The sequence below is a fragment of the Medicago sativa genome, chromosome 1, assembly GCF_051527215.1.
Source record: "Medicago sativa cultivar Bolivia chromosome 1, Bolivia_mono, whole genome shotgun sequence".
NCBI classification, from domain to species: Eukaryota; Viridiplantae; Streptophyta; class Magnoliopsida; order Fabales; family Fabaceae; genus Medicago; species Medicago sativa.
The window spans coordinates 3,269,835-3,294,285 of record NC_140749.1 but is presented as its reverse complement, the minus strand read 5'-3'; the positions used below and the strand labels follow the sequence as shown (position 1 = coordinate 3,294,285).

General features: G+C 31.3%; 1 protein-coding gene across 2 annotated transcripts; it reads right to left on the bottom strand.

The window, feature by feature from the left end:
• Positions 1-226: 226 nt before the first annotated feature.
• MP (Transcriptional factor B3 family protein / auxin-responsive factor AUX/IAA-like protein) lies at positions 227-5,621 on the bottom strand. 2 transcript variants are annotated; one of them, XM_085754960.1, is made up of 15 exons: positions 5,470-5,621; positions 4,886-5,022; positions 4,645-4,757; positions 4,367-4,465; positions 4,216-4,272; positions 3,956-4,108; positions 3,786-3,870; positions 3,314-3,404; positions 2,874-3,038; positions 2,660-2,782; positions 2,489-2,564; positions 2,201-2,336; positions 1,036-2,117; positions 738-928; positions 227-593 (listed from the first exon to the last, which is right to left on the bottom strand). In XM_085754960.1, exons 2-15 carry the CDS (start codon positions 4,986-4,988, stop codon positions 476-478), a joined length of 2,592 nt encoding a protein of 863 aa, XP_085611086.1. In that variant the 5' UTR covers positions 4,989-5,022; positions 5,470-5,621; the 3' UTR covers positions 227-475. The 2 variants fall into 2 exon arrangements, with proteins under 2 accessions (XP_085611086.1, XP_085611080.1); XM_085754954.1 differs by lacking the exon at positions 5,470-5,621 and having other exon boundaries at positions 4,886-5,283.
• Between the last annotated feature and the right edge of the window lie 18,830 nt (positions 5,622-24,451).

Below are 24,451 nucleotides of genomic sequence, written 5' to 3'. Positions count from 1 at the left end.
ATTTTATTAAATGGTGTCATTTTGGGATGAGGCAACTTAGGAGTTACGAGTTTAGGCAATCATTTTGGATATGTTAATGGTCTCTATTGGTTTCATATTGGATATTCAGATCAAATTCCATGATATCTTTTTTCTTCACTTCCTATTGGCTTTGGTTGTAGAGTAAACTTTAGTTGTTGGCCAAATCTTTGCCATTAATCCACTATTAGACGAAGATTCAATGAAGTACAAGAGTAATAAAACATGCATAATATTTCTACTTGTTTGCAATACTACATTACAAGTTAAGGTATTCAACCTTGTGATTCATTGAACAATCATAATTTCTAATCTGTCATAAACTAATGGCTCATCCCCCCTGAAGGTTTGTTTGGTCCATATCTACCAATATTCCGATCCCATTCCCAAATGAAGGTCATTATAGTTCATAAATTACAAGCACATTTTTTAAGAACATATCAAAGCATGATGTTATTCACACATTGATTCCTTGCAATGCTCCGCTGTTCAGAAGCTTCATCCCTTCTTCACTCATCTCTTTAACTTCTGAAGGTGATAATATTCGTATACAGCGGACACACCCCACAAATTCCCTACACAAGATCACAACATTGTTCCAAAAGTTTTAATATCTAAAAAGGGTCTTTTTTTTGTCTGAAAAAATGTAACCAAAATAAGACTATTAAACTTAAGTGTCAAAGATCAAACATTACACGAAAGAAGGGTAAGAAACTTACTCCCAAGGATCATCTCCAACTAGCAGAACATCACTCTCATAATCTACGTATACTAGTTTCCATCCGGAACCTTTTGTGTCATTCAGCAGACCATCCAGTCCAAACATGCATTCAATTGCGCGGATCAACTCTTCATAGTTCTTGAAAGTAGTCACATCAATTGATCTTCCTACAGAACCTGCTTTTTGCACCTGTCACACAGACCACAGACACAATAAATACCATCATGATATACAAGATCGAAACAAATTGGAAAAGACAAGTAACATTCATGCCAACATTACAGAAATAATGTTACCTTTGTGTAGGTTCGGATTGGTGCAGCTACTTGCTTCCAAGAGTTATTATTCTGCAGAAAACTACTTTCATCAAAATCAACATGGCTTGAAGAAGTACCACCAGAGTTGTCTCGCAGAGAAAAGGCGTGCGACTCAGCTAGACTAGCAGAAGTAATCTGAGACTGGCCATCCTGACTAGAACTTAAGTTGCCAACCATGCAATCTTGAGGGTGCTGAAAATCTTTATCTTTCATTGAGCAAAAGTCGTCGAAAATGGTGTTTGAAGTAGAAGGATCAACCATAGTGGTACTGACACTATTAATAGCATCAACATTGACACAAATTTCACTTTGGTTATTGCTTTCAGCTGAAAGATCCCTCAAGTTAAAATTCTTCACATAATTATCCCACACTTCTTGGTTCATTGAAGGTATCGAGGGATTCACTACTTGAGGCTGACAAGAAGAATACATCATCCATTCGTCCACGTCTATCTGAGGAATCATGCTGTTTACAATAGAAGAATCGGGTTGGAGCATGTCAATCATTTGAGGATGTGACATTGATGATTCTAACTGAGGCTGCTGCATTGGCGATGAACTAGTATGAGCGAGTAATGGATTTTGAGTTTGGTTTTGGTTTTGATTATAATATGTTAGTTGGTTTGCCGTATTCACTTTTTCAATGTTGTTGCTGCTTTCAAAAGATGGGAAGTCAAACATATGATCAGGTAACACCTCAGATTCTAATTTTGAATTATTGGTTTTGGCGATAGGCAGCAACTTTTCCGGATGCTCACTTTTCAACAATGAATGCATGTTAAAGGTGTTATTAGGTATGCTCTCTGTGCTTGAAAGGTGAACTTTCGGATTCTCTATAACCTGTGTGGACTTCATATCTTGCAAGGGAACTCTTTTAGGAGCATAATCTTGTTGCATGATAGGTAAAAAGGCTCCATTGTTGTTGATCACTTGTGGTTTATAAAACATCTTCATCATGTTTTCTTGGTAGAGATTTGGCATTGAGTTTGAGAGCTCCACTGTTCCTTCATTTTCGGGTACTTTAATAAAGGGTCTTCGTATCAAAGTTCCCCACTCATTTTCTGCATCATAGAACCAAAATAACCACTAGTGAGCAAGTACAAGACATTTTGATAAGGTGGGAATAGAGAATAAAGAAACGTACCCAAATATCCGGATTGCAACGGCCGTTTTAGGCTTGAAGTCAAAGAAGGAAAGATGAAAAGGCTTTCTGGAGTCTCAATCTCCCAAACACTAACCCGATTTTGCTTATCACCACACCCTGGCTCATCCCATTCAGCCTGTTTATTTACAAAGAAATTTATTTAAGCCGACTATATTACTAAGATTAAGGTCCAACATAGAGTATGTTTTATAGAAATATTAGATGAAACCATACAATTAGTCGCGAATGGTATATCTTAATAACTGGGGTTACTAGAACTTAACCTACCTGAATATTTCGCCACTTAGAACCAGGCCACCTTAAAGGATCGACATCACTGATACCTACAATTGTACCCATATATCTGCAGAATAAGAAGAAATATATATCAACTATTATAGTTAGTTCAGGAGTTTGCACATATCACAGAAAACAGTTCAGAAGAATTCAGGAAATTACCTGCGCTTACCCGATTCCTCGGTCTCAAACATCATACCAAATCTCATGCCAGCTGAAAGGTGAGTCCCATAAACAGATTTTCTGTATTTGGCCAGTGGAATAACAAAATCCGAAGGACATGCCCTGCAAATAATACACTCAAGAAGAAATTAGTACCACGATTAGATCTAAAAATATTATATGTCAGGTGAGGTATAAACATATTTAGGTATACCTTGGATTGTAGAAAATCGTGAATGGACTTCGATTAGCAGCTGCATGAGCGGCAGCAGCAAGCACACCAATGTGCATGCTATCAGCAGAAAGTACTGATGATGGCAGTGTTGTCTGTTGACGATTAGCACGCCTTACACCAACTCGCAATTGCGACTTCTCATCCCTTGTAACAATTAACACATCACATTTAGTATTAATTTATGTAGAGATGATTATTGGTTGGAATTTAAAATAACAAGTTGCTAATCAGGATTCCACAATTTTCCTAATATTGAAAACCATTACATTGCAATGTAACTATGGAGAAAAAACAAGTATAATTAAAAAAAGTATGCAGACTTTGTTCTGCACACTAGTTATTCTACCTATATTCAGATAATAACAGAGTTTCGTATCATGTTTGGCTACTTGACAAAAAATGAAGCAAACAAATTTTACCTGATAAAAAGAACAGAATCGCCTGCTTTAAGCCTTTTTGAGCCGACAAACAAACTCCAACCCGTTGTGAGAAGGTGTCTCTTCGGCTGACCTACATGAAAAATTTAGGGAAAAAATGTAAGGATCTAACACGATCAGGCTTTTCCAAGACTAATTATTTTGAAGGTTAAGATAAAGAAAACATTGAAACCCAAACAATAATAAAGTTGCAGTTAAAATAATGCAATATATAATCCACAACCACAAACATTTATTCCTGTTTATTTTACCAAACCAATGGACATAGATTGAACTATAAAGCACTAACACAGATGCGAACACCACACATAAAACCGACACCGATAATAATCTGAAAAAATTGAATGTAACTATGTGTGTTTGAGATCAGGTCTGACGCATATCATACACCGGACACACCATTAATCTAAAGTGTAGGTGCTAGGTGCTACATAGATGCAGAAAATATCCTCACCTCGGTAGATATGTCGAAATGTCCATGTATTATCATGCAAATCTCGAACAACTAGTTCTTGAGTTGGGGGTTGAATTGTGTAATCCTAAAACCAAAACACACTAATCAAATGAGGGTTCTTGTACAGCCATAAAAGAGGGACGCAACCAACTAGTGCTATATAGCCTTACCAATGGAGGAAACAGCTTTTCCGCAGCTCTGCGTGGAACCGAAAAGCCACCATGTGTGCTAGTATCACTCGCAGTCAAAGTTTTGCAGAAAAACTCAGTTGGATGTTTACTTTTGTTTAGTCCAAACTCAGATACCGGAAACACTTCTTTTTCCTAACACAAATTAATGGAAAATAATACATCAAAAATAATCATAGCCAATAACATTCAGATGTACAAAAACAACAACAATAATTCTAGAACTACTTCATATTGCTTACAGAATTCAGTGGTTGGAGAGTCATTTGAGCATAGATTTCATCTGTCTCCTTGTCAGCCTATTATCAAAACATACAATTTAAAGGGGTTATGATAATTTGAAGTTGAAATGCAACAGCAAAAAGTGGTAAATCAAGAGAGAACACTACTCACATGTAGTGTGACATTTTGTACTTGACACAACAACTGAGATGGAAGACTAGGGTAGTTTGGAATCTGTGAGGTAGCTATTCTTCTAGTAGAAGCTGCAACCTTAAAAGGACAAAACACAAACAAAAATTCAACACATGTTTCAACCATTCAATAGAAACTAGAATCTTGCTAATTCTAACCAAAGAAACTTAAAACTACAATACTAACATAAGCAATGAATGAATTAGCACTTAAAAATGTTAAAACATAAAAAAGAGATTCTTGAGTTTGAATGTTACCTGTTCACTATGTCCTTGAGGGAAGTAATAGACAAGACCCCCCACTTGAGGCAATGACACAAGAGGGCCAGCACAAGCATGCCATAATTCTGAATTTAATGTCTTTCTAACCCCTAAACAAAAATTAGTACAACCAAATATCAATCAAATCAAAATCTCAATTTCTACTAAGAAAACTATGAAACCATAAAACATAACCATTGTAAAAATTAAGAAAAAAGAGAAGGAAACATGAACTTACCACAATGTTCTTGCATTTCTTTGAGCAACTTCATTTCAGCAACAAGAGTTTGACCACCAACAACTCCTCCAACACTTTTAGCCTTTTCTTCTAAGGAAGCCATGTTTGTTCCACTTTCACAGCACAACTATCTTAGTCTTCAATTCACAACATGCAACATCACCACCAAACACAATAAAGAGGAATAAACTTGATATGAATATGATATTGTTCACCAAAAAAATAAACACTACCACCCCATTTAGTTGCATTGACTTGAGAGAGAGAAGTAGAAGAAACAAAAGGGTAGTACAAAATAAGGGTCCATTTTGATCATCATCATTAATATTCTTAAATTCTTAACATGAGAATCTCATTTTGTTGTTTGTCTAAGAGAAACAAAACAATCCAAGTAATGTGAAAAAGAGTGAACTAAGGAACAAAAACTGCTAAAAAAGGTCAAAGTGCAAATCTTTTGACAAAAAGAAAAGTAGAAAAAAAAAAGAAAAAAAAAACTTTCATTAGTTTGCATCAAAGCACGCGTATCAAAGCATAATGAGTGGTTTTTTTTTTATATTTTTTGTTTCTATAAAAAAGAAACCAACCTTTGAGTGAAACCACTCATCACATCACACTCTGAAACAGTGCTTCTTTCTTTGTTTTTTCTTTACAATTCTCAAAGCACTTTTTTCTATTCTCTCTCTCTTCTTTCTCTTTGCTTCAAACAGCAAGAAGCAGTGTGCATGCTACTTCCAACAACTTCTAACCCTTGCAGCTTTATTATTTTATAAATATATATACTAGTCTATAGAATAGTGTTATTTATATTTATCAGAAAAATAATTAAGAGTACTGTACTATAGGAGTAGTACAATAATAATAGAGTATATTATAGTATGAATAAATTGAAATAGGGAAAGCAGAGCTATATACGCTAAAGTAATGTAATGTGTCTATAAAGAAGTCAGAAACAGTACAATACTTACACGCTATCAAGTACTTGCAACTGCAACCAACATTATTATTTTATTATTCTCTAAATAAACACAAGTACACTTATTTTTCTGAAGAATAATAGAAGGGTCGTGTTAATTTGTGCCCTTAGGGTACAAGATAAGGAATCTAAGAGTAGAAATATTTCCTCAAATTTTGTGCATTTTATTTATCATAAATTCAAAAATTAAATTGAATGCACACATTCCAACAAAAAGTTACAATATTGGGTTCCTTATCTTGTGCCTTAAGAGCACATGTTAACATTTCCCATAATATAATAGCAAGGGTAATTAATATACCATTTGAACCCTATATGTATAACTTCTATTTAGTAAAAATTGTGAATAGATTATAAATTAGTTTATAATGGATGATCTTATAAAACTTCAATTGTTCTCTATGATTGTAAAATTGTTTAGGGTTGGATAAATTAGATGTAGAGGACAAAACAAAAACTTAAATTCGTGTTTCTCGCTAAACCACAACACATTTTTTTGGTTTAAGTATAAGTCGTCTAAAATACAAAAATAGTTATTGTCCACAAAACATCGTATAAGACAAAAAATTGTTTAATACCGTAAAAGTTTGTTATGTATCATTGTGTCATATGTTGTGTTGTTTTGTCTATTGCTTACATTTTAACGATTCAAACACATTTATAAATTATAAATTCAAATATGTGGCTTGGAAAACAAGTCCATAAACTAGTGACTTTAGAATGTGATTCTCTCAAAATCTTATATTTGATTCCTTCATGTGCCAATGATTTTAATATTGAATTAGTAGTTTGTATAAGTTCTTACTCCAACTTCAAGTAAATCTCCATAAATGGATAATAGGACCAGTGTCTTGAATCTATCCATATTTGAGCCCAAGATTAAAAACAAACATCTTGCTGGTGGGTGTTTTTCCGGACACTCTTTAAAGATTTTAAATTAAAAATTTATTCTTTAAAAAGTTTAAATATTTCAATTTATAATACATTCAATATACATATTTTCATAAATTTATCGTTTAAAGTTCTTAAAGAATGTTTCGAATGCATTACTTACTATTTTCTTAAAAACAATACTATCATTTTCACCTACTTTTTTTCGTGAATGTCCTACTCCAATAACAATAGTTATTTAGTATTGTCCTTGTGAGCTTAACTCAGTTGGCATGGACAATGCATAAAATATGCAAGGTCCGGGGTTCGAACCCCGGCCACCACCAAAACAAAAAAAAAGTTATTACTAAAGTTATTTAGTATTTGCTATAATGGTGTATCACACAAAATTTTATGGTAAAAGATTGCTATAATGAATGTTTTCTTATATTCGAGATGGGAGGAAGTATTTTTTCGTAAGTTATATTCAATGTTTTTATTTTAAGAAGCTAAACTGATCCACCAAAACTAGGCTTAAGTGCAATTTTGCCCCCCCCCCCCCCCCCCCCCCCCCTATTTTGACTGAATCGGAATTTTACCCTCCCTATTTTAAAACTCGGAATTTTACCCCCCCAATTTAATGTTTTTCGGAATTTTACCCCCCATATTTTAAAACTCAGAATTTTACCCCGCCAATTTAATGTTTTTCGGAATTTTACCCCCTCCACCACATTATCTTATTATCCACCTAATTAATTATTTAAATTAAATAATTTTTAATTACAAAAAATAAATAACTTTTTTAAAAAATGGAAAAAAAACTGTAAAAAATACCTTAAAATGCAGAAAAAAAAACTAGAAAATAAAGATAAAATGTAGGAATTACAAAATATAAATAACGTTTTATAAAAATCGATTTTTTTTTAAAAAAAATACCTTAAAATGCAGAAAAAAATACTAGAAAATAAAGATAAAATGTAAGAAATAAACCAGAATAAACAAAAAACAATTCCATTAAAAATACATGGAAAAACAGTATAAACGGAAAAAAAATCCCATTAAAAATACATGAAAAAAACATAATGCACCTGTAAATATTTGGATGATCATTAGCCAAATATACGAGTGCAATAATACACCTAATAATTGATCATCCAAATATTAGCCATGTATTTTTAATGCAATTTTCCATGTATTTTTATTGGATTTTTTCGTTTATTCTGGTTTATTTCCTACATTTTATCTTTATTTTCTAGTATTTTTTCTGCATTTTAAGGTATTTTTTAAAGTTTTTTCGATTTTTTTAAAAATTTATTTATTTTTTGTAATTCCTACATTTTATCTTTATTTTCTAGTATTTTTTAGAATTTTTTTCTGCATTTTAAGGTATTTTTTAAAGTGTTTTTCGATTTTTTTAAAAAGTTATTTATTTTTTGTAATTAAAAATTATTTAATTTAAATAATTAATTAGGTGGATAATAAGATAATGTGGTAGAGGGGGTAAAATTCCGAAAAACATTAAATTGGGGGGGTAAAATTCTGAGTTTTAAAATATGGGGGTAAAATTTTGAAAAACATTAAATTGGGGGGGGGGGGGGGGGGGGGGGGGGGGTAAAATTCCGAGTTTTAAAATAGGGGGTAAAATTCCGATTCAGTCAAAATAGGGGGGGACAAAATTGCACTTAAGCCCTAAAACTAAGAACAAGAAGAATCAAATTAAGACTTTAAGGCTATGTTTGGTTGATTAAAGAAAGTAGAAGGTAAGAAAGTAAAAGGAAAGATTGTGAAAGGATGGAATAAGAGTAGAAAGTGAGATGATTTTATTTGTTGTTTGATACAAGAAAAAAAGGAAACCTCTCCTTCCAATTTCTTTCTCTCCACTCACAATCTTTCCGGCACCTCTATCACTTGAAACATAAAAGAAACACACTCTTCAAAACCAACCCGGTGGGTTTATTATATTCAATGTTATTTTATAATATCGTATTTTATATAAATACTTCAACGATTTTATATTTTATCGATTTTGCCGCATAATAGTTGAAAAATTGTCCTCGTGAGCTTAGCTCAGTTGGTTGGAACAATGCATGAAATATGCAAGGTCCGTGGTTCAAACCCCGGCCACTACCAAAAAAATTTGAAAAATTAAAGTGCGGATTTATCAACATATGAAAATGAAACATCCATAACATCCTTATTGGAGATAATCTTAGACGCAGAAACGAAGGCAATTTCTCAAATTTTTTAAAATGAGTGACGAAGTATTTGAATTTACAAATCAAGAAATTAAAATGATGTGATGAAATAATTAATCATGAAAAATGAGAATGTGAGTCAAAACAAAAGTAAATGAGAAATGATAATGATGCAGCACTCCTGAAAATTGGCAGATATATGTGGCGAGTTGGTGAGACTGTCATTAATGGTCATAGTCCACAATTGGCAAAATTGTTAGAGTATCACAATGCAAAATCTCATTGTTGAAATTTAAATGGATATTATTTTTTTTGACGGGTTTTAAATGGATATATACATGATTTATTTGTACTTTTTTTATCAAGCAATACGGTGTTAGAAATTCACTTTCTAAAATTAATAAAGTATATTGATTTTTTTTTTGGTAATAGAGTATCTTGAATTTAAATCCAGAATCTTGTATATATAATATGATGTTTTACCAATTAAGTTATATTTAAGGAAAAAAATTTTATAAATCCATTTTGTATTTTTATATCAACTCAACATCTCAATTTTTTTACATAGAATTTATAAATTATTTTGACACTCGTTAAAATAAGACTCTAAAATGCAGTAGTTGTTGAATTACATGTTATAACTTTTTTGTTGTCAAGGGAGGTTATAAACTTTATGCACCTATCAAAATTAACCCTTATTTTAACGGTGAATTAAATATTTTAAACATATGTGAAAATATTGAAAACAATAATATTATTACTATTTTCTTAAAAAAATTATGATTATTATTTTTTGTCAAAATAATAATATTGGAAAATTTATTGCAGCGCCTGATGTTTGACCATTCATCACGCGTGCGGTACACGACAAGCAAATATGGTGAAAATCACTCATTTTGACACGTGTCGTTTTCTTGTATTTATATTCTTAAAAAAATTATGATTATTATTTTTTGTCAAAATAATAATATTGGAAAATTTATTGCAGCGCCTGATGTTTGACCATTCATCACGCGTGCGGTACACGACAAGCAAATATGGTGAAAATCACTCATTTTGACACGTGTCGTTTTCTTGTATTTATAAGGCGCCGTTTTCCAGATTTTCATATCCCAACTTCCCATCATTTTTTTTATCAAAAAAACCCTACCCTTTTTGACCACCTTTTTAATTTTAAAATTATTACACATGTTATTTCCTATTGATAGATCTGATACTTATTATCTCCATTTTTTTTAAGTATTTTCTATTAAAGATGTTTGTGGTGTAGTTTGAATCAGTTTTGAGATAAAATATCATCCAATTTAAAATATATGCGGTTTAATTTGGATTGATTTTTGGATATCTTAATGCAATATATGCATATTTTTTATTTACCTTTTTTAAGAATATTATATTTTGCAATATATATTTTTTTATTAATATTAATATTACACAAACGGTCTTGACCAAAAAAAAATATTACACAAACGGTAAAATAATAAGTTTGACGCAAAATGCATTAAAAAAAATTAAAATTACAGTATGAAAATTATCTATTACTCCCTCCGTTTCAAAATGAGTGTCGCTTTAGCCAAAAAAAATTGTTTCAAAATGAATGTCGCTTTCAGTTTCCAATGCAATAATAACCTTTTCTTTTCAATTGTACCCTCCAATTAATACTCTGCACACTACTTCCAAAGTATTACTTTTAAAACTAACCAATAGTTAATAAGGATAATTTGGTAAAATAACCATTCTCTTTCTTTTATTCATTGCATTTCTTAATATGTGTGTAAACACCTAAAACGACACTCATTTTGAAACGGAGGAAGTACTATTTTTTAAACATATGAAATAATAATATGGGTCTTGCAAAAATAGTAGTTTTACGTTGGAAACTACAATTTTCAAACTTTTGAAAAGTTGAATTCATCACTTGTCACCACTTCCAAAACAATATTTCTATTATTGTTCTTTTAACCGATGTTTTAACGGCACTGTTTAGCATTTTCCTAATAATATACTATTAGTGCAATATGAAACGGAGGGAGTACTATTTTTTAAACATATGAAATAATAATATGGGTCTTGCAAAAATAGTAGTTTTACGTTGGAAACTACAATTTTCAAACTTTTGAAAAGTTGAATTCATCACTTGTCACCACTTCCAAAACAATATTTCTATTATTGTTCTTTTAACCGATGTTTTAATGGCACTGTTTAGCATTTTCCTAATAATATACTATTAGTGCAATATATAAGATTAAAAACCATAAGAAACATAATAATGCAATATATAATACTAATAAAAGAATAAATAAGTATTAATATTTACTTTTGCAATTCGGTTTGATTTGGTTCGGTTTAGAAAATGTAATCCAAAATCTGATCCTAGTGGTTTTTGAGAAACAACATCCAACCGCATCCAAAAATATTCGGTTTTTTTACGATTTTTGGTTATTTTGAATCAATTTACGGATTTATTTTAGATCGGTTTATATTTGAACACCTATATTTATTGGAAAATGTTAACTAGTGCCCTCGGGACACTAGTTAAGGAAACCAAATATAGTATAAGTACCTTGGAACTTGCGTAGTAAAAGTTGAAAAAGTGTAAAGAATGATGTTTTCAATGCAAATATTTTTTTTTTGTTTCCTTAACTAGTGCCCCGGGGGCACTAGTTAACAAGACCCATATTTATTACAGATAGATTTGGAGTCAAATTTCAATTTCATCGTGCCATAATCTGGCTAGTAGAGAGAATCAGTTACGTACGTACTTTTTGTATGTTTTTCGTGACAATGACCTTATAACTTTCCTTTCAATGACCTTATAACTTTCCTTCAAAAAAAAAATGACCTTATAACTTAATCACTAACCATTTTCCTTAAAAAGAATCAATAGCCTATTTTAAGCTATCAGTGTGACTTGCGCGTGAAGGATTATGTTGATTATTTTGTAATTCAATTTGTGTAGTTGATAAATTGAGATTTGTGAGCATGTTAATCGTTTACGGCAATCTTGACCACTTGGAGCTAATCCACATTATTATAGTCTTTGTATGAATGTTTATCTTTACCGTTTTTACTTATCCTATATGCTCAAAAGTTATTTTCTTCCATATATATTGGGGGAGTTACCTAGACTTATACAACTTGATTATATATTCCTTACCTTCTTTGGTTAGTGGAAGCTAAATTTAGAGATATTCTACTGTACTAGTTGAATTTAAATAAATGGTCATATATTTGGTTACCATTTTTCTGTAAGTAGATCATAGCACAGGTCGTTTTTGAGTGATTATATATCTACAATAATCATCGAATATAAGGAAATTTAATTTGTGGTGTGGAATTGACTTGTAAATTCTTTAAGTGTGTTTGAAATTCTTTCTTCCAAGAAAGAAAAGGTGTGTTTGAAACTATGCAAGTTTAAAGAAGTAAGTGATATTTTATTTGAAAAAAAACCCTAATAGATGCATACTACAAGTTTGAGTTTGATCGGGTTCAATTCAAACAAAAACAACAATCAACCAACTTTATTCAACAAAGTGGGTGGGCTATGGATCAAACGACGTCATAATGTTTTATTATATATCATATTTTTATTCAATTCATTATGCTTTAAATCTTTTTGAAAAGTTCCTTCATAAATTTTTTAGATTTTTATTGGCCTCTAGTTATTTGACCATTATTCACTTGATATACACCTTTACTACAAAATCTAATGATATTCTCTCTACATGCACAAACCATTCAAGTTAAGTTTTCACTATCTTTTCTACTATAAGCGTTACCTCTAACTCTATCTAATATTACGGAAAAATCGTCGGTTGTCCCACACCCTGCATCCAAACACTAATCGAGTTCCTTCATTCATATTCTTGATAGCTCCAATATAGGAAGTCTTATCTCCTTTTTTTATCGTAGGGTTTTCCATCAAATCTCTCTAGAAACTTTACAATACTTCTTCAAATCACCGAAAACTAGATGCAAGTCTTTTTTATCCATCAAATATCTCTCTATCCCACATTGTAGTATATAGATCGGATTGACTTGTATTCATAAACACCCTATTCTATGTATGCTACCATTTTCTGCCAAGTATAAACACATGTATGAATATTTCCATACAAATGAAAACCTTACGTATCTATACTTTATTTTGAAAGAACATGTATAGTTGTACACGTACTATAGTATAGTATTTGTACTTTAATATTTCCAGTTTCTGGATCATGATGATTGGTAGGATGTCATGCGTCCCAATCATGACTAATAATTTGTTGGAGCAACAAAAAGGGAGGTCAAACTTCATAATCAGGTGGCAAAGAAAAACTAGATAAAATGAACATAAACTTCATAGCAAGGCTTCCAGGGTAATAATAATATCGCCACTTTTTCTTACTAAGGAGTAATTAGCAACTTATGATTCCTACTATATTTTACTCTAAGAAAAATACAAGTACTCCTACTATAAATTTCGTATCAATATTAAGGTAGTATATAAATTTCTTATTATTTTTCACATTGTATTTATAAGTTTATCACTATACCCTTATTGGTTATAAACTAGTTTATCAGTTAACTATCTATTATTTTTTGTCAAACAAAATCTAATGGTACATTTTGTCTAAAAAAAAAAAGAGAAAATATTTGACAAATTAAGAGTATATGACAAACATCTGAATCATCCTGCTTAAATGTCTACTTCATTTTTTTCCCAACAATTTTGCTTCATGGTGCTTGTTAGAGAGCTCAAGGACATACTATAAACATCCCACCTCGATCAACAGAAGCAGAAGGTGAAGCATTTGCTCCACCATATTGAAATCACGATGAATTTAACAATGACCTACCATGATTTTACAAAAGTTACGCTATAATATTTGTGTGACATAATTATCATGTATTTTTACCATGATTCTAGCAAACTAATATTCATGGTGTGGGGGTTGAGTGGGAATGTGAAATTGGGTAGGGAGGGGGTCCATTGTGCTCTTTACTTATTGCACGCAGTCCAAAACATAAAGTGAATAATGTGATAGAACCTCAACCTAAAAAGAACAAAGGGTGGCGTGGTCTGAGATGAAGAATTGAAGCAGTGTACAATGTTGGTATTTAAGGGGACATTGCCCTCTGAACCTTTTCATCACACCTATCTTCATTTTGTCTACCATAATTCTTTTCTTACGCACCCCAACAACAAGTAACAACACATAATAATCATAATAATATTATCACTATTCAATTCCTTCATTATTTAGTTATTATATTCTCTCTTTTTACTATGCTTGTTTATTTTTTCACAAATAGAATCAACCTATAAATGCCCCTAATGGTGTTTAAAAATGGCTTTACGGTGAAAAGGAAGGAAAAAGATAACTTTGCCCATCCTTTAATTATTTCGGTTTGGTCACCTAAATATCCATTCGTCGTCCATCATTGATTTGTCTCAACCCTCAAGTTGCAGACTCCTTTACTTAATTGATCATAGCTTATTTTTATATTTGGACAAAGAATTTAGAATTTGTTTTATAGCTTATTTTTATATTTGGACAAAGAATTTAGAATTTGTTTTATAGCTTATTTTTATATTTGGACAAAGAATTTAGAATTAGTTTTGTATAAAACCGAGTAAACAATTTTATTTGTACAAAAAATTTGGATTAAAAAAAGTAGGCATACAGTACATTTGTGTATTGGATTTGTGTATGATTGGTTTTTCGGTGATAAAAATTGATTTTGAATTAATTAACTTTGTAAAATTTATTTTTGATTAAAAGTGAGTTAAACAATAAATTTGTGTGTAAAAATCAATTCTAAAATCTAAATCTATAAATCATAACTTCAAGTAGAATTCATTCTAAAAGTAGCATCAATTCTACTTGAAATCAACCATGCATGTCAAAATCAATTATACACCTCTATGATCAATTTTACCCCTTTAGAAGTGGAACCAAAACCCGCTTAGTGCATGTTTGGTTTGACTTTTCAAAACATCAAATATGCATTTACCTTGCCAAACTCAATTCCAATGCCAAACTCACCACATATAATGAAGATACCATGGAATTTTTAGGGGTCAAACACCTGTATAGGTCACCTGTCAATATGCCGACCACCATGTTTTTTAAGCTCCCCTTGTAGCTGAAGTTGACATCAATATCAGGCACATTAAATAGTTCCCTAGAGGGACATCTTGTGGTAGAGATGGTTTGTGAGCCCAAAACCAATTAGACAAATTGTGCGGAAAAGGTTCAGGTGTGGCGAGAGATCTTTTGTGTTGTCACTCTAGTAGTTAACCTATGGCTAGGATGAATATGCCCCTTGAGTTTGGCAAAGTTCGTAGCTTCTGCGCCCTTGACATCATTATTAAGGCCTAATGGTGGAATACACCCTATTGCAGTAGGTACTATCTGGAGACGTCTGGTATCCAAAATTGCGATGAAAGAAGTTTGTAAGGATATGACTAAATATCTCAATGACTTTCAGTTTGGTGTTGTGGTTTAAAGTGGGGCAGAGGCCAATTTGCATAGTGCCAACAAAATGTTTAGCCATTGACATGTATATGATTCCTTGACTACATCCATAGTAGATTTTTTATAGCTTTTAACTTGGTAGACAGGTTGTCGTTGTTACGTGAGGTGAGATTGAGATGCCTATCTATTTTACCATGGGTTGAGTTTCTTTATGGATAAGGAACGAGATTATACCTTGGTGATGGACATATTATGTCTGCCGCTGGAGTATAACAAGGCGACTTATTGGAAATGCTTCTTTTTGCTTTTGTGTTACACCCTCTTATTCATCAGATCAAAGATAGTTAGAAGCTTTTTCTTCGTGTTTGATATCTTGATGATGAGACTCTTGTAGGAGATTCAGAGGAGTTGGCAAAATCTCTAGGCATCATTCGAGATTCTAGGTCATAATTGGGCATTGAATTGAATATTCGTAAGACTCAGATCTTTTGGCCTTCATGTGATGGGAAAAAGCGTCGTGGCGGGTTTTTTCCCCTTCGAATATTGGGAGGCCGACGTTGAGGGTGAAATTGCTCGGATGGGATGTTAGTCGAGATAAAGGTTTTATTGAGGGTGAAATTTCTCTGATAATGCATCTTCTTCTACTATTATGAGATCCTCATAATGAGCTTCTTCTACTTCGATCATGCATAGGTATCACCAAACTTTTATTTGGCCTAAGGACGTGCCAACCAATTCACATGGAGGAAGCAACTATGTTATTTGATAAAGAGCTTCGTGGAGCAGTTGAGGACATTGTGGTTGGTGGAGGTTCTTTCTTTGGGGACCATTAATGAAGGTTGGCTTCTTTATCTATTAGGTTTAAGAGGTTGGGTTTGTACTCAGGAGTAGAGACTTCCTCATACGTTTTTCTGGCTTCAGGGCACAGTCTTGGGTACTACCAGATCATATTTTGAGAGATAATGGGATATGTGGCATATACTCCGATTTTGATAATGCTTTGGATGGTCTTCGTGGTACGATTCTAGATTTTGACTTTAGTAGTTATACTTGCAAGGACATCGTCCCTCCTAAAGCACAACATGTTTTGACGAGTGCCTTTTTTTGTAAAAGTGTTCAAAATATGGAAGTTAAGTTTGACATGACCACTAGACAAAAGGCAGTTTTACGGTGTTTGAAAACATCACATTCTCATGATTTTATTATGGCTATCTTTATTGATGGGTTAGGTCAGCATATGTCACTAGTAGAGTACCACACTATCCTTAGATATAGCCTTACAGTTTCATTATTTCCTATTGATAAGGTGTCCCCTGTTTTGTCGTAAGGTGTGTTTGGATACTTTTGGGGAGCATACAGTTCATTGTAAAGTGTTTCTCGACTTAAAGTACAAACATGGTTTTGCTAGGGATGTCCTTTTTGATATATTCAGGCGGGCATGAGTATCAATGAAGAGGGATGCGCCTGTGAACTTCCTGACTGACCCACTAGATAGAAGATCGACACTTAGGCATGCATATGTTATTGTGTGCAGCTAACTCGTGTTCAGTTCTACTGGATAAATGTTCATTGTTCCAATCTACAACATAAGAAATGAAAAACAATCAATCAACGAAGAACGCATCCAAGCATTTCATCAAACACTTGAAATGCAACATATACATACTTCGTTCATTGGATTATTTCAAGTTTCAAACTATCATATTCAACTTAAACATAGTCTAAAAAACATTCATAATGCAAACATGCAAACATTTAATCATTTAATACAAAAAAAAAACTGAATTAACATAAACCATCACTAAAATATTATCAATTTAAGAGAAAAAAATATAACTTTTTAAACAAAAAATTTTAACGTAAAGGGATTGTGAAAACATTCATAATGCAAACATGCAAACATTTAATCATTTAATTCCAAAAAAAAAACGAATTAACATAAACCATCACTAAAATATTATCAATTTAAGAGAAAAAAATATAACTTTTTAAACATAAAATTTTAACGTAAAGGGATTGTGAAAACTTACTTGAAATTGGAGTGGTGGATTATTTGAATTTGAAGAAATTCGATGTTTGTTGATTTGAGAGAGTTTTAGAGATTACGATTTGTGTTTTGCATGTAATGGGAGAGATGGGGGTTGTTGGATGTATTAAAACAACGACAATTAACTGGCAATGGGTTAGCGAGGGACTGTTAACAATTGCTGATAGCGAGTGTGAGTTAATTATTGTTGGCGGCGTTGAGGTAATTTCTAAGTGGTAATGACCAAAAACACGAGTGAGATGAGCAATTTTCTAAAAAGAATCACATGTTCTAATTTTCTAATGTAGCCTTTGATTCAATTGATAAGATTTTTTTCACATGCTTTGTTTCATTCAATTGATAAGATTTTTTTTATTCGTTGTTTACTTTTGATTCTGCCTTTTCTGCCATTTTCTTTCTAATTTATGTGATACTACAAGACAAATTGAATTAATGCTTGACTATTGAATCAAAGATGAACCTTAAATTGTTGCAGTCCGATCATCGACCAAGAGAGATACATTCGAGGTTAAATATGTTTTTGCAATAATTAACTTTGTCTATGCAATTTCTTTTCTCTCATCGGTTTTCTTAACAAGGGATTTGTTATGAACTCTCTGTTTTGGTGCAGTAAGTGTATTCAAGAAATGTTGTGGGGATGGCTAATGGCTAAAATTCCTCTCCCAAATTTTCCAGCTTAGAGAAATTGGCTACAAAAAAGGTTTACTTAAGATTTCCGAGAATAATTCAATTCCAGAAGAAAAAAAATTCTCTACATTTTTTTTTTGAAAGAAAAAAATTCTCTACATGAAATATTGCGGGGTGAAGTTGAAATATTAGTAAAAAATTAAACAACAAAATGATAAAATTGACATTTTTAATGATTTGCAGGGGTAAATGATTAATTGTAGGGATGCATGGTATAACTTCCCTCAAAACAATATTTACTGGGCTAAGCCCATATATGTTGCAAAGCCCTATGGATCCATCATTCATCATAGATGGTTTCTTTTCCCACTCCATTACTTTCTTATGCACCCTATGAATTTTGGATTATATAATCTAAAAAGCGTAAAAACACGTTAAAAACACCCTCCAACATCCTCTACTTTATTTGGATTTCATAATCAGAAGTAGATTTGGGGGTTGGGAAAAAAATCCATTTCTTCATAATCATCTACAAAGGTTTTAGGCTATCCAGCTCTTTTGGATTTTAATGTGGATTAGGTCTTATTTAAAAGCAAGGCCATTTGGCGTTCCTAGACCAAAATAAAAAGAAGAAATGGAAACATTGACATTCCATTCGGTTAATTATTTTTGATAGGTATACCCCATATTTCATGGCTATACCTTTTTTTTTTTATAGGGAGGCTATACCACTTTTATATTAAAAAAATTGATCTATTTACATTGTATATTCAAAAAATATATACATGATTTGTACCGTAGAGGTATTAATTTATATTCAATTAAGACATAATTTATCAATTACAACAATCACTTGGAATAATGCGCACATAAACCATACTTCTGAGATAATTTCATGATCAATTTTCGAAGTTTGTTAAAATGTAAACCTTCAATTAAGTAGCTTCTTGAGATCAATTGGAATGAAGTCGTGCTCGGCATACCAGGTAGATAATATAACGTCTTAAAATTGTTGTAGTAAATATCAACCCCGCGAAAAAAAATTAGGTTGCGTCAATTCAATTATATGTCACTCTCTTTAAGATGTTTCACAACATTTATGAATTTTGAACAACTTCGAGCCTCGTCATTCTTGTGATAAAACTATACACTAAACATTAAATAAGAGAACTCTCATCATTGAAAAGAACCAAACAAACCAATATCCACAAAAAACATACAACACTACTCGTAATTCTTAAAAAAAAACCAGAGAAAACTCAATTTTAAACAAAGCTATCTCACCCCTGGGTTTTTTCACGGACCTACCATTTTTACAACTCAATTGCAACATTAAATATTATATGAATGAATATTAAAAGTTCGAAAGTTACCAATAGAGGTTGAGTCTTATGAAAGGGACTATCTAGACTCCCAAAATACGGTGAAGTGAAGTTTAAATCTCAGACCGAGAGAGGTGTTCACATTAGTGCCAACACATCCCACATAATACTATCTCCAAGTGGAGAATTTTGTTCATGTGTCAAATGCGAGTTAAGAATCTCACAATAAAATTGAAGAGTAGATGTTGAGATACATAACAATGAGATGATTCATGTAACCAATGTCTTAATATTTTTGGTAAATATTGTGGTGTTCAATTGCTCTTACCCAATATTATGATCCACCCCATTGTTTAAGGCTCCCCAATTTTATCAAAGTCCCGGTGCAACGAAGGAGTTGATGTGGTTCTCAATTGATCAAAGATCCAAAAATTCTCAGGGAGAGAATGTTGATGTGTCATATGCGATTTAATAGCCTCGCATTAAATAAAAGAGTAGATGTTGGACAACATATAAGTGAGGGGGCACATATATCCCATTACTTACAATTTTTTATGAAGATGTGATATCCATGATGAAGTTTTAGGGTTTAGCCAGATCACTAGATACAAATTATAGCATATCATCAGTGACAAAAAAGAAGGAACAAGAAATTGTGTACCTTTGAATTAGGTTGATGAAGGATAACCGTAGACAACGCCGACAGCTTTGAGAGGGGTAACTACCCTCATTCCGTCTAGCTCTAGGTTTTCTCACCAATCTTCAGAATAATTAACCGTCTAATGGGATGACGTTTAAATAGCTAAACGGCTGAGGGCAGGGACCTCTCATTGGGCTTATCTAAATGGTCCAACCCGTCACGGTCCATTTAGTAACAAAAGCCCAATCACTCAAATTCATCATATAATTAGTGCTTAACACAATAGACCATAATTTATATTATGACATCAACTTATAATAATTGATTATTGTCAATCCATAATTGATTAATTAAATAATTAATCCAACAATCTCCCACTTGGATGACAATACTCAATTACTGAAAAAATAAAAATTCACTTGTCATAAAGAATTTAAAAATTTAAAATTACATGTATGGTCAAAGCACTAATCATTCAAAAGAGAAGTAAGCTATGATGCTGCAGAAATTGAATCCGATAGGGAAAACAAATCATACAGATCAAAAACTCACTTTTCGAACAAATGATGAATCTATAGTGACACGTTTGAATTAAAAAGAATATGTCACTAAAGAATAGCCCAAGCATTTTAAAAATGCTATAACAAACTCCCACTAACCCAAAATAACATAGACTTAATCAAATCATTATGAGTTACAATACTCATATATAAGTATGTGGTTAGTGGTTCTGCCAATGAGTTTTCAATTCCATAAAAGTCATATATCCACATAGGTATAAGAGTAGTAATTACTTATAGGGATAGCCTATTAAGAGAGTGTAATTACATTTAGTCAAAAAATCAATAAATGTTCTACGACATTCAATTAATCCAAGTTTTATAAAAAAATGTGACTATGAAAATCCATAAAAGCAAAATAGGAAATTCAATAATCCCAAAATTGGATTAACATAGACACTTAGTTTAAAGAAAAATATGTGGATTAATGTGGCCACTAGAATGTCAATAACAAAAGAACATATATGATTATCTCAAATTATAAGTACCACAAGAACACAATATCATACTCGATAGGAGTATTGATATTATACATTGTACTTACTATTTATGACCTCAAAAAATGTGGAATGTTGGTAAAACAGAAGCACAATGTATATTTGCATGCCAAGAAGTTATTGTGCATATTCCAACAAAATTGACTTAAGCATCCAATTATGATGCTCATTGAGATCGATAGAATTTTAACATATATCTCAATATAATAGAATGAGACTAAAGTTTAAAGTCTCTTAAGCTATGCCATATTTTATAGTGTGCACAAGAGTATATGGCGATAACGAGAATAATATTGTGTACACATTTCTCTTGATCTCACACATATATAAAGAAGAGTGAGATTTCTCATTTGAGCTCATAATATATAATGTTGTGTACACACTCCCACTGATCCCACATATATATATAAACAAGAATAAGTGGGATTCTCATTAGTGATCACTGATACAAAAAATATATATTATAATAATGTAATATTCAAAAGTGGGATACTTAATTACCAGTGCAAGATTATCAACATAAGTGGTTATATAATTTTAGCCAATAGAGTTTCATGAACTCAACCACATATTTTGCACATGAGCATAGCAGAATTATTAACACAAGTGGTAACTCAAAGATAATATGAAACCCCATAAATACATATTTTATCAATGGCAGATATTATCAAGAATTGGGTTTCGTAGTTAACCACATATTCTGCATTTAGAATTAAGGAGAATGTAAATTTTCAATTTAAGAAATTTATAACACAAAATCTCCTTTTTCACAATTAAAATTCCAAAGAATTTTATAAATATAGTAACCTCTATACGACAAAATATGATGATTATATAAAAGGTTTATCATCATATGAGTGAGATAAGTCTCTATTATTATAAAATAGGATATGAGACTCTATTCACAATTTTAATAACTCACTCAAAACTCAAATGTTATAATTATACTTACACAAATTTGAGAAAAAACATTAGGTTACAAGCAGCGGAAATACACAAGACTTATATTTTATTATTATTGAGGATATAAGAGAAAATAGTCATAAGCTTTCATAAGTATTAAAGAATAGCAATAGCATAACTAATATCCTCAATATAAGTCTCTACAAAATTTTCATATCTAAAAATATGAAACAAATAAATATATTTGTTTATGAGATATAGTTAGTTGACATGTAGAATTTTTCTCACTTGTTGAAGAATGATATTTTCTCCACTTGGTGGAGAATGATAGTTAAACTATCTTACCCACAAAAGGATGATTATGTTAAGTAATGTCATACCGATAGGGTATGTCCATCACCTTACACAATATATAACAATGATTCTCCCACTTGATAGAGAATAGACAATGATAGTTGAATTAAAAGGTCTGAAAGATATTTTAAATAAAATATTCAACTATTTCTCTATCACAAAATGATATGTTAAGTAACGTCACACCGATAGGGTATGTCCGTCACTCACATAACAAAGGGATAGTAGCAATCCAAAATATTTATATATATAAAAAAATCACATTTAGGTAGAAATTTAATTCACAATTTTCTACATGTCTTTTAACAAAGTAACTTACTTATATTAATCTCATTCAAGGATCTTAACGATAATAAGTAAGAACTATATCATCACAATGTACCATTCTTATGTCTTACAAAATTTAAACATTGATAGAGTATTCTAATTATAATTGACATAAGTATAAACATTTTAGGTACATTGAATAATAACAATTATATTAATAACAACACACCGATAGGGTATGACTGTTACCAATATAATGCTAATCTATTTAACAAAATTTGCATAATTGTACCCACGATAGGTGAGATTACAATTATACAAATAAATAATGTTTATGCTTAAGAGAGTATGATACAATAATATCATGCATAAACAATTGTACTTAATTTACTCAACTTCGGTCATATTCAAATGATAGAAAATTGTGCTTAACAATATTTTAAATTAGCACATCATAAATATGACTTTAGAATTTATTTTCTATGAAGTAGTATAATAACAAAAGTTGTTATTTGGAATAGAAGTGTGTCAAATAGTTTTCTAATTTATCCAGAAAAGAACTCTTAGAATAAAATTTTTCAATACTCCCACTATAAATTAGAAAGAACACAAATACAAAAATGGAGTATTATAGTAAGAAAATAGTATATAACAACAGAGTTCTGTTTAGAATATTCTAAAAAAAAAGAATTTCACTTCTATATAGGATATCATAATTGCACAACAAAAGAGAAGAAGAACTAAATTTCTTCATATGTGCAATAATAAGCAATAAGTCACAAGAGGATAAAATAATTAAATAACAACTTACCTCGTAGAGTGTGACATTCATCCTTATACTTAGAGCCACTGAATTTTGATGACTTAACGAGAATATCTTATAATATAGTCATCTCAAAATATTCATCAATAGAGAATAAGCAATTATAAATAAGCATATGTGAGACTCTAATTATAAATCAATATGATTTATATAAGAATTCATATGTAAGGATGATACATATTTTAAAAATTGCCTCAATTCTTAATAAGTTGTTTTGATAATAGTTAACGGATAAACAACAAGGAGGCTTACAAATTTTAATTCATCATTAGAATTTTAGCATAAAAAAAAATGCAACCACGCCTCATTCATAGTTCAACATAATTGTGATCCAAATATTTAATTGCGACAAGATACATAATTATATAGTTAATGATGTTTGTCACAAAATTTAGAGTTATAAACTACGGGTCTAGATTAGAGAGTATAATAGAAAGCATAATGTATATTAAAGAGAAATATGTCAATTAATATAAATGGCATATATATACAACTCACTATACTCATTTTGAAAACAAAATATTATGAGAACCCTTCAAAACAATTTGTGACAAGAATCAAAGACAAGTGTCTTAGTTTAAATATGTCGCTAAAAGAATGATCAATTAGTAAACTTTGGATCTTTATGCTAAGACAATATGAATTAAAGAATATAATTTATCGATATTAAAGGCTTTTGGATCGCGAGTCAGAAACATTAGGATTTCACATATCAATTTCAAAGATTGTCAAATAAAATTCCAGATCAAAATTAGGGTTCTTTACGTTGAATTCTCACAATTCACATGCCATAAACATATGTTTATATCACAACTTTCAGTTTCAAGGGAAACGTAAAAAAAAATTCTCTCCTTTAATTTATATTGCTATGAGAGAGTAGCCATACTCATTGGATTGAAAACATATTCATTGGATTCACACAAACATATGGCATAAGGATATTACGTTCAAAGTCATACGGTACACGATTCAGACATATTTTGCCACCTTCATGAATCATACAAAATAACAATCTAATCATACG

What these genes read in the sequence shown, in the direction of transcription:
- MP (XM_085754960.1), bottom strand. Translation starts at nt 4,988, where the DNA reads ATGGCTTCCTTAGAAGAAAAGGCTAAAAGTGTTGGAGGAGTTGTTGGT. An exon ending in CTCTCCAACCACTGAATTCT is followed by an intron (nt 4,109 to 4,215) that starts GTAAGCAATATG and finishes AATTTGTGTTAG; the next exon opens with GAAAAAGAAGTGTTTCCGGT. An exon ending in AAAAGCTGTTTCCTCCATTG is followed by an intron (nt 3,871 to 3,955) that starts GTAAGGCTATAT and finishes TTTTGGTTTTAG; the next exon opens with GATTACACAATTCAACCCCC.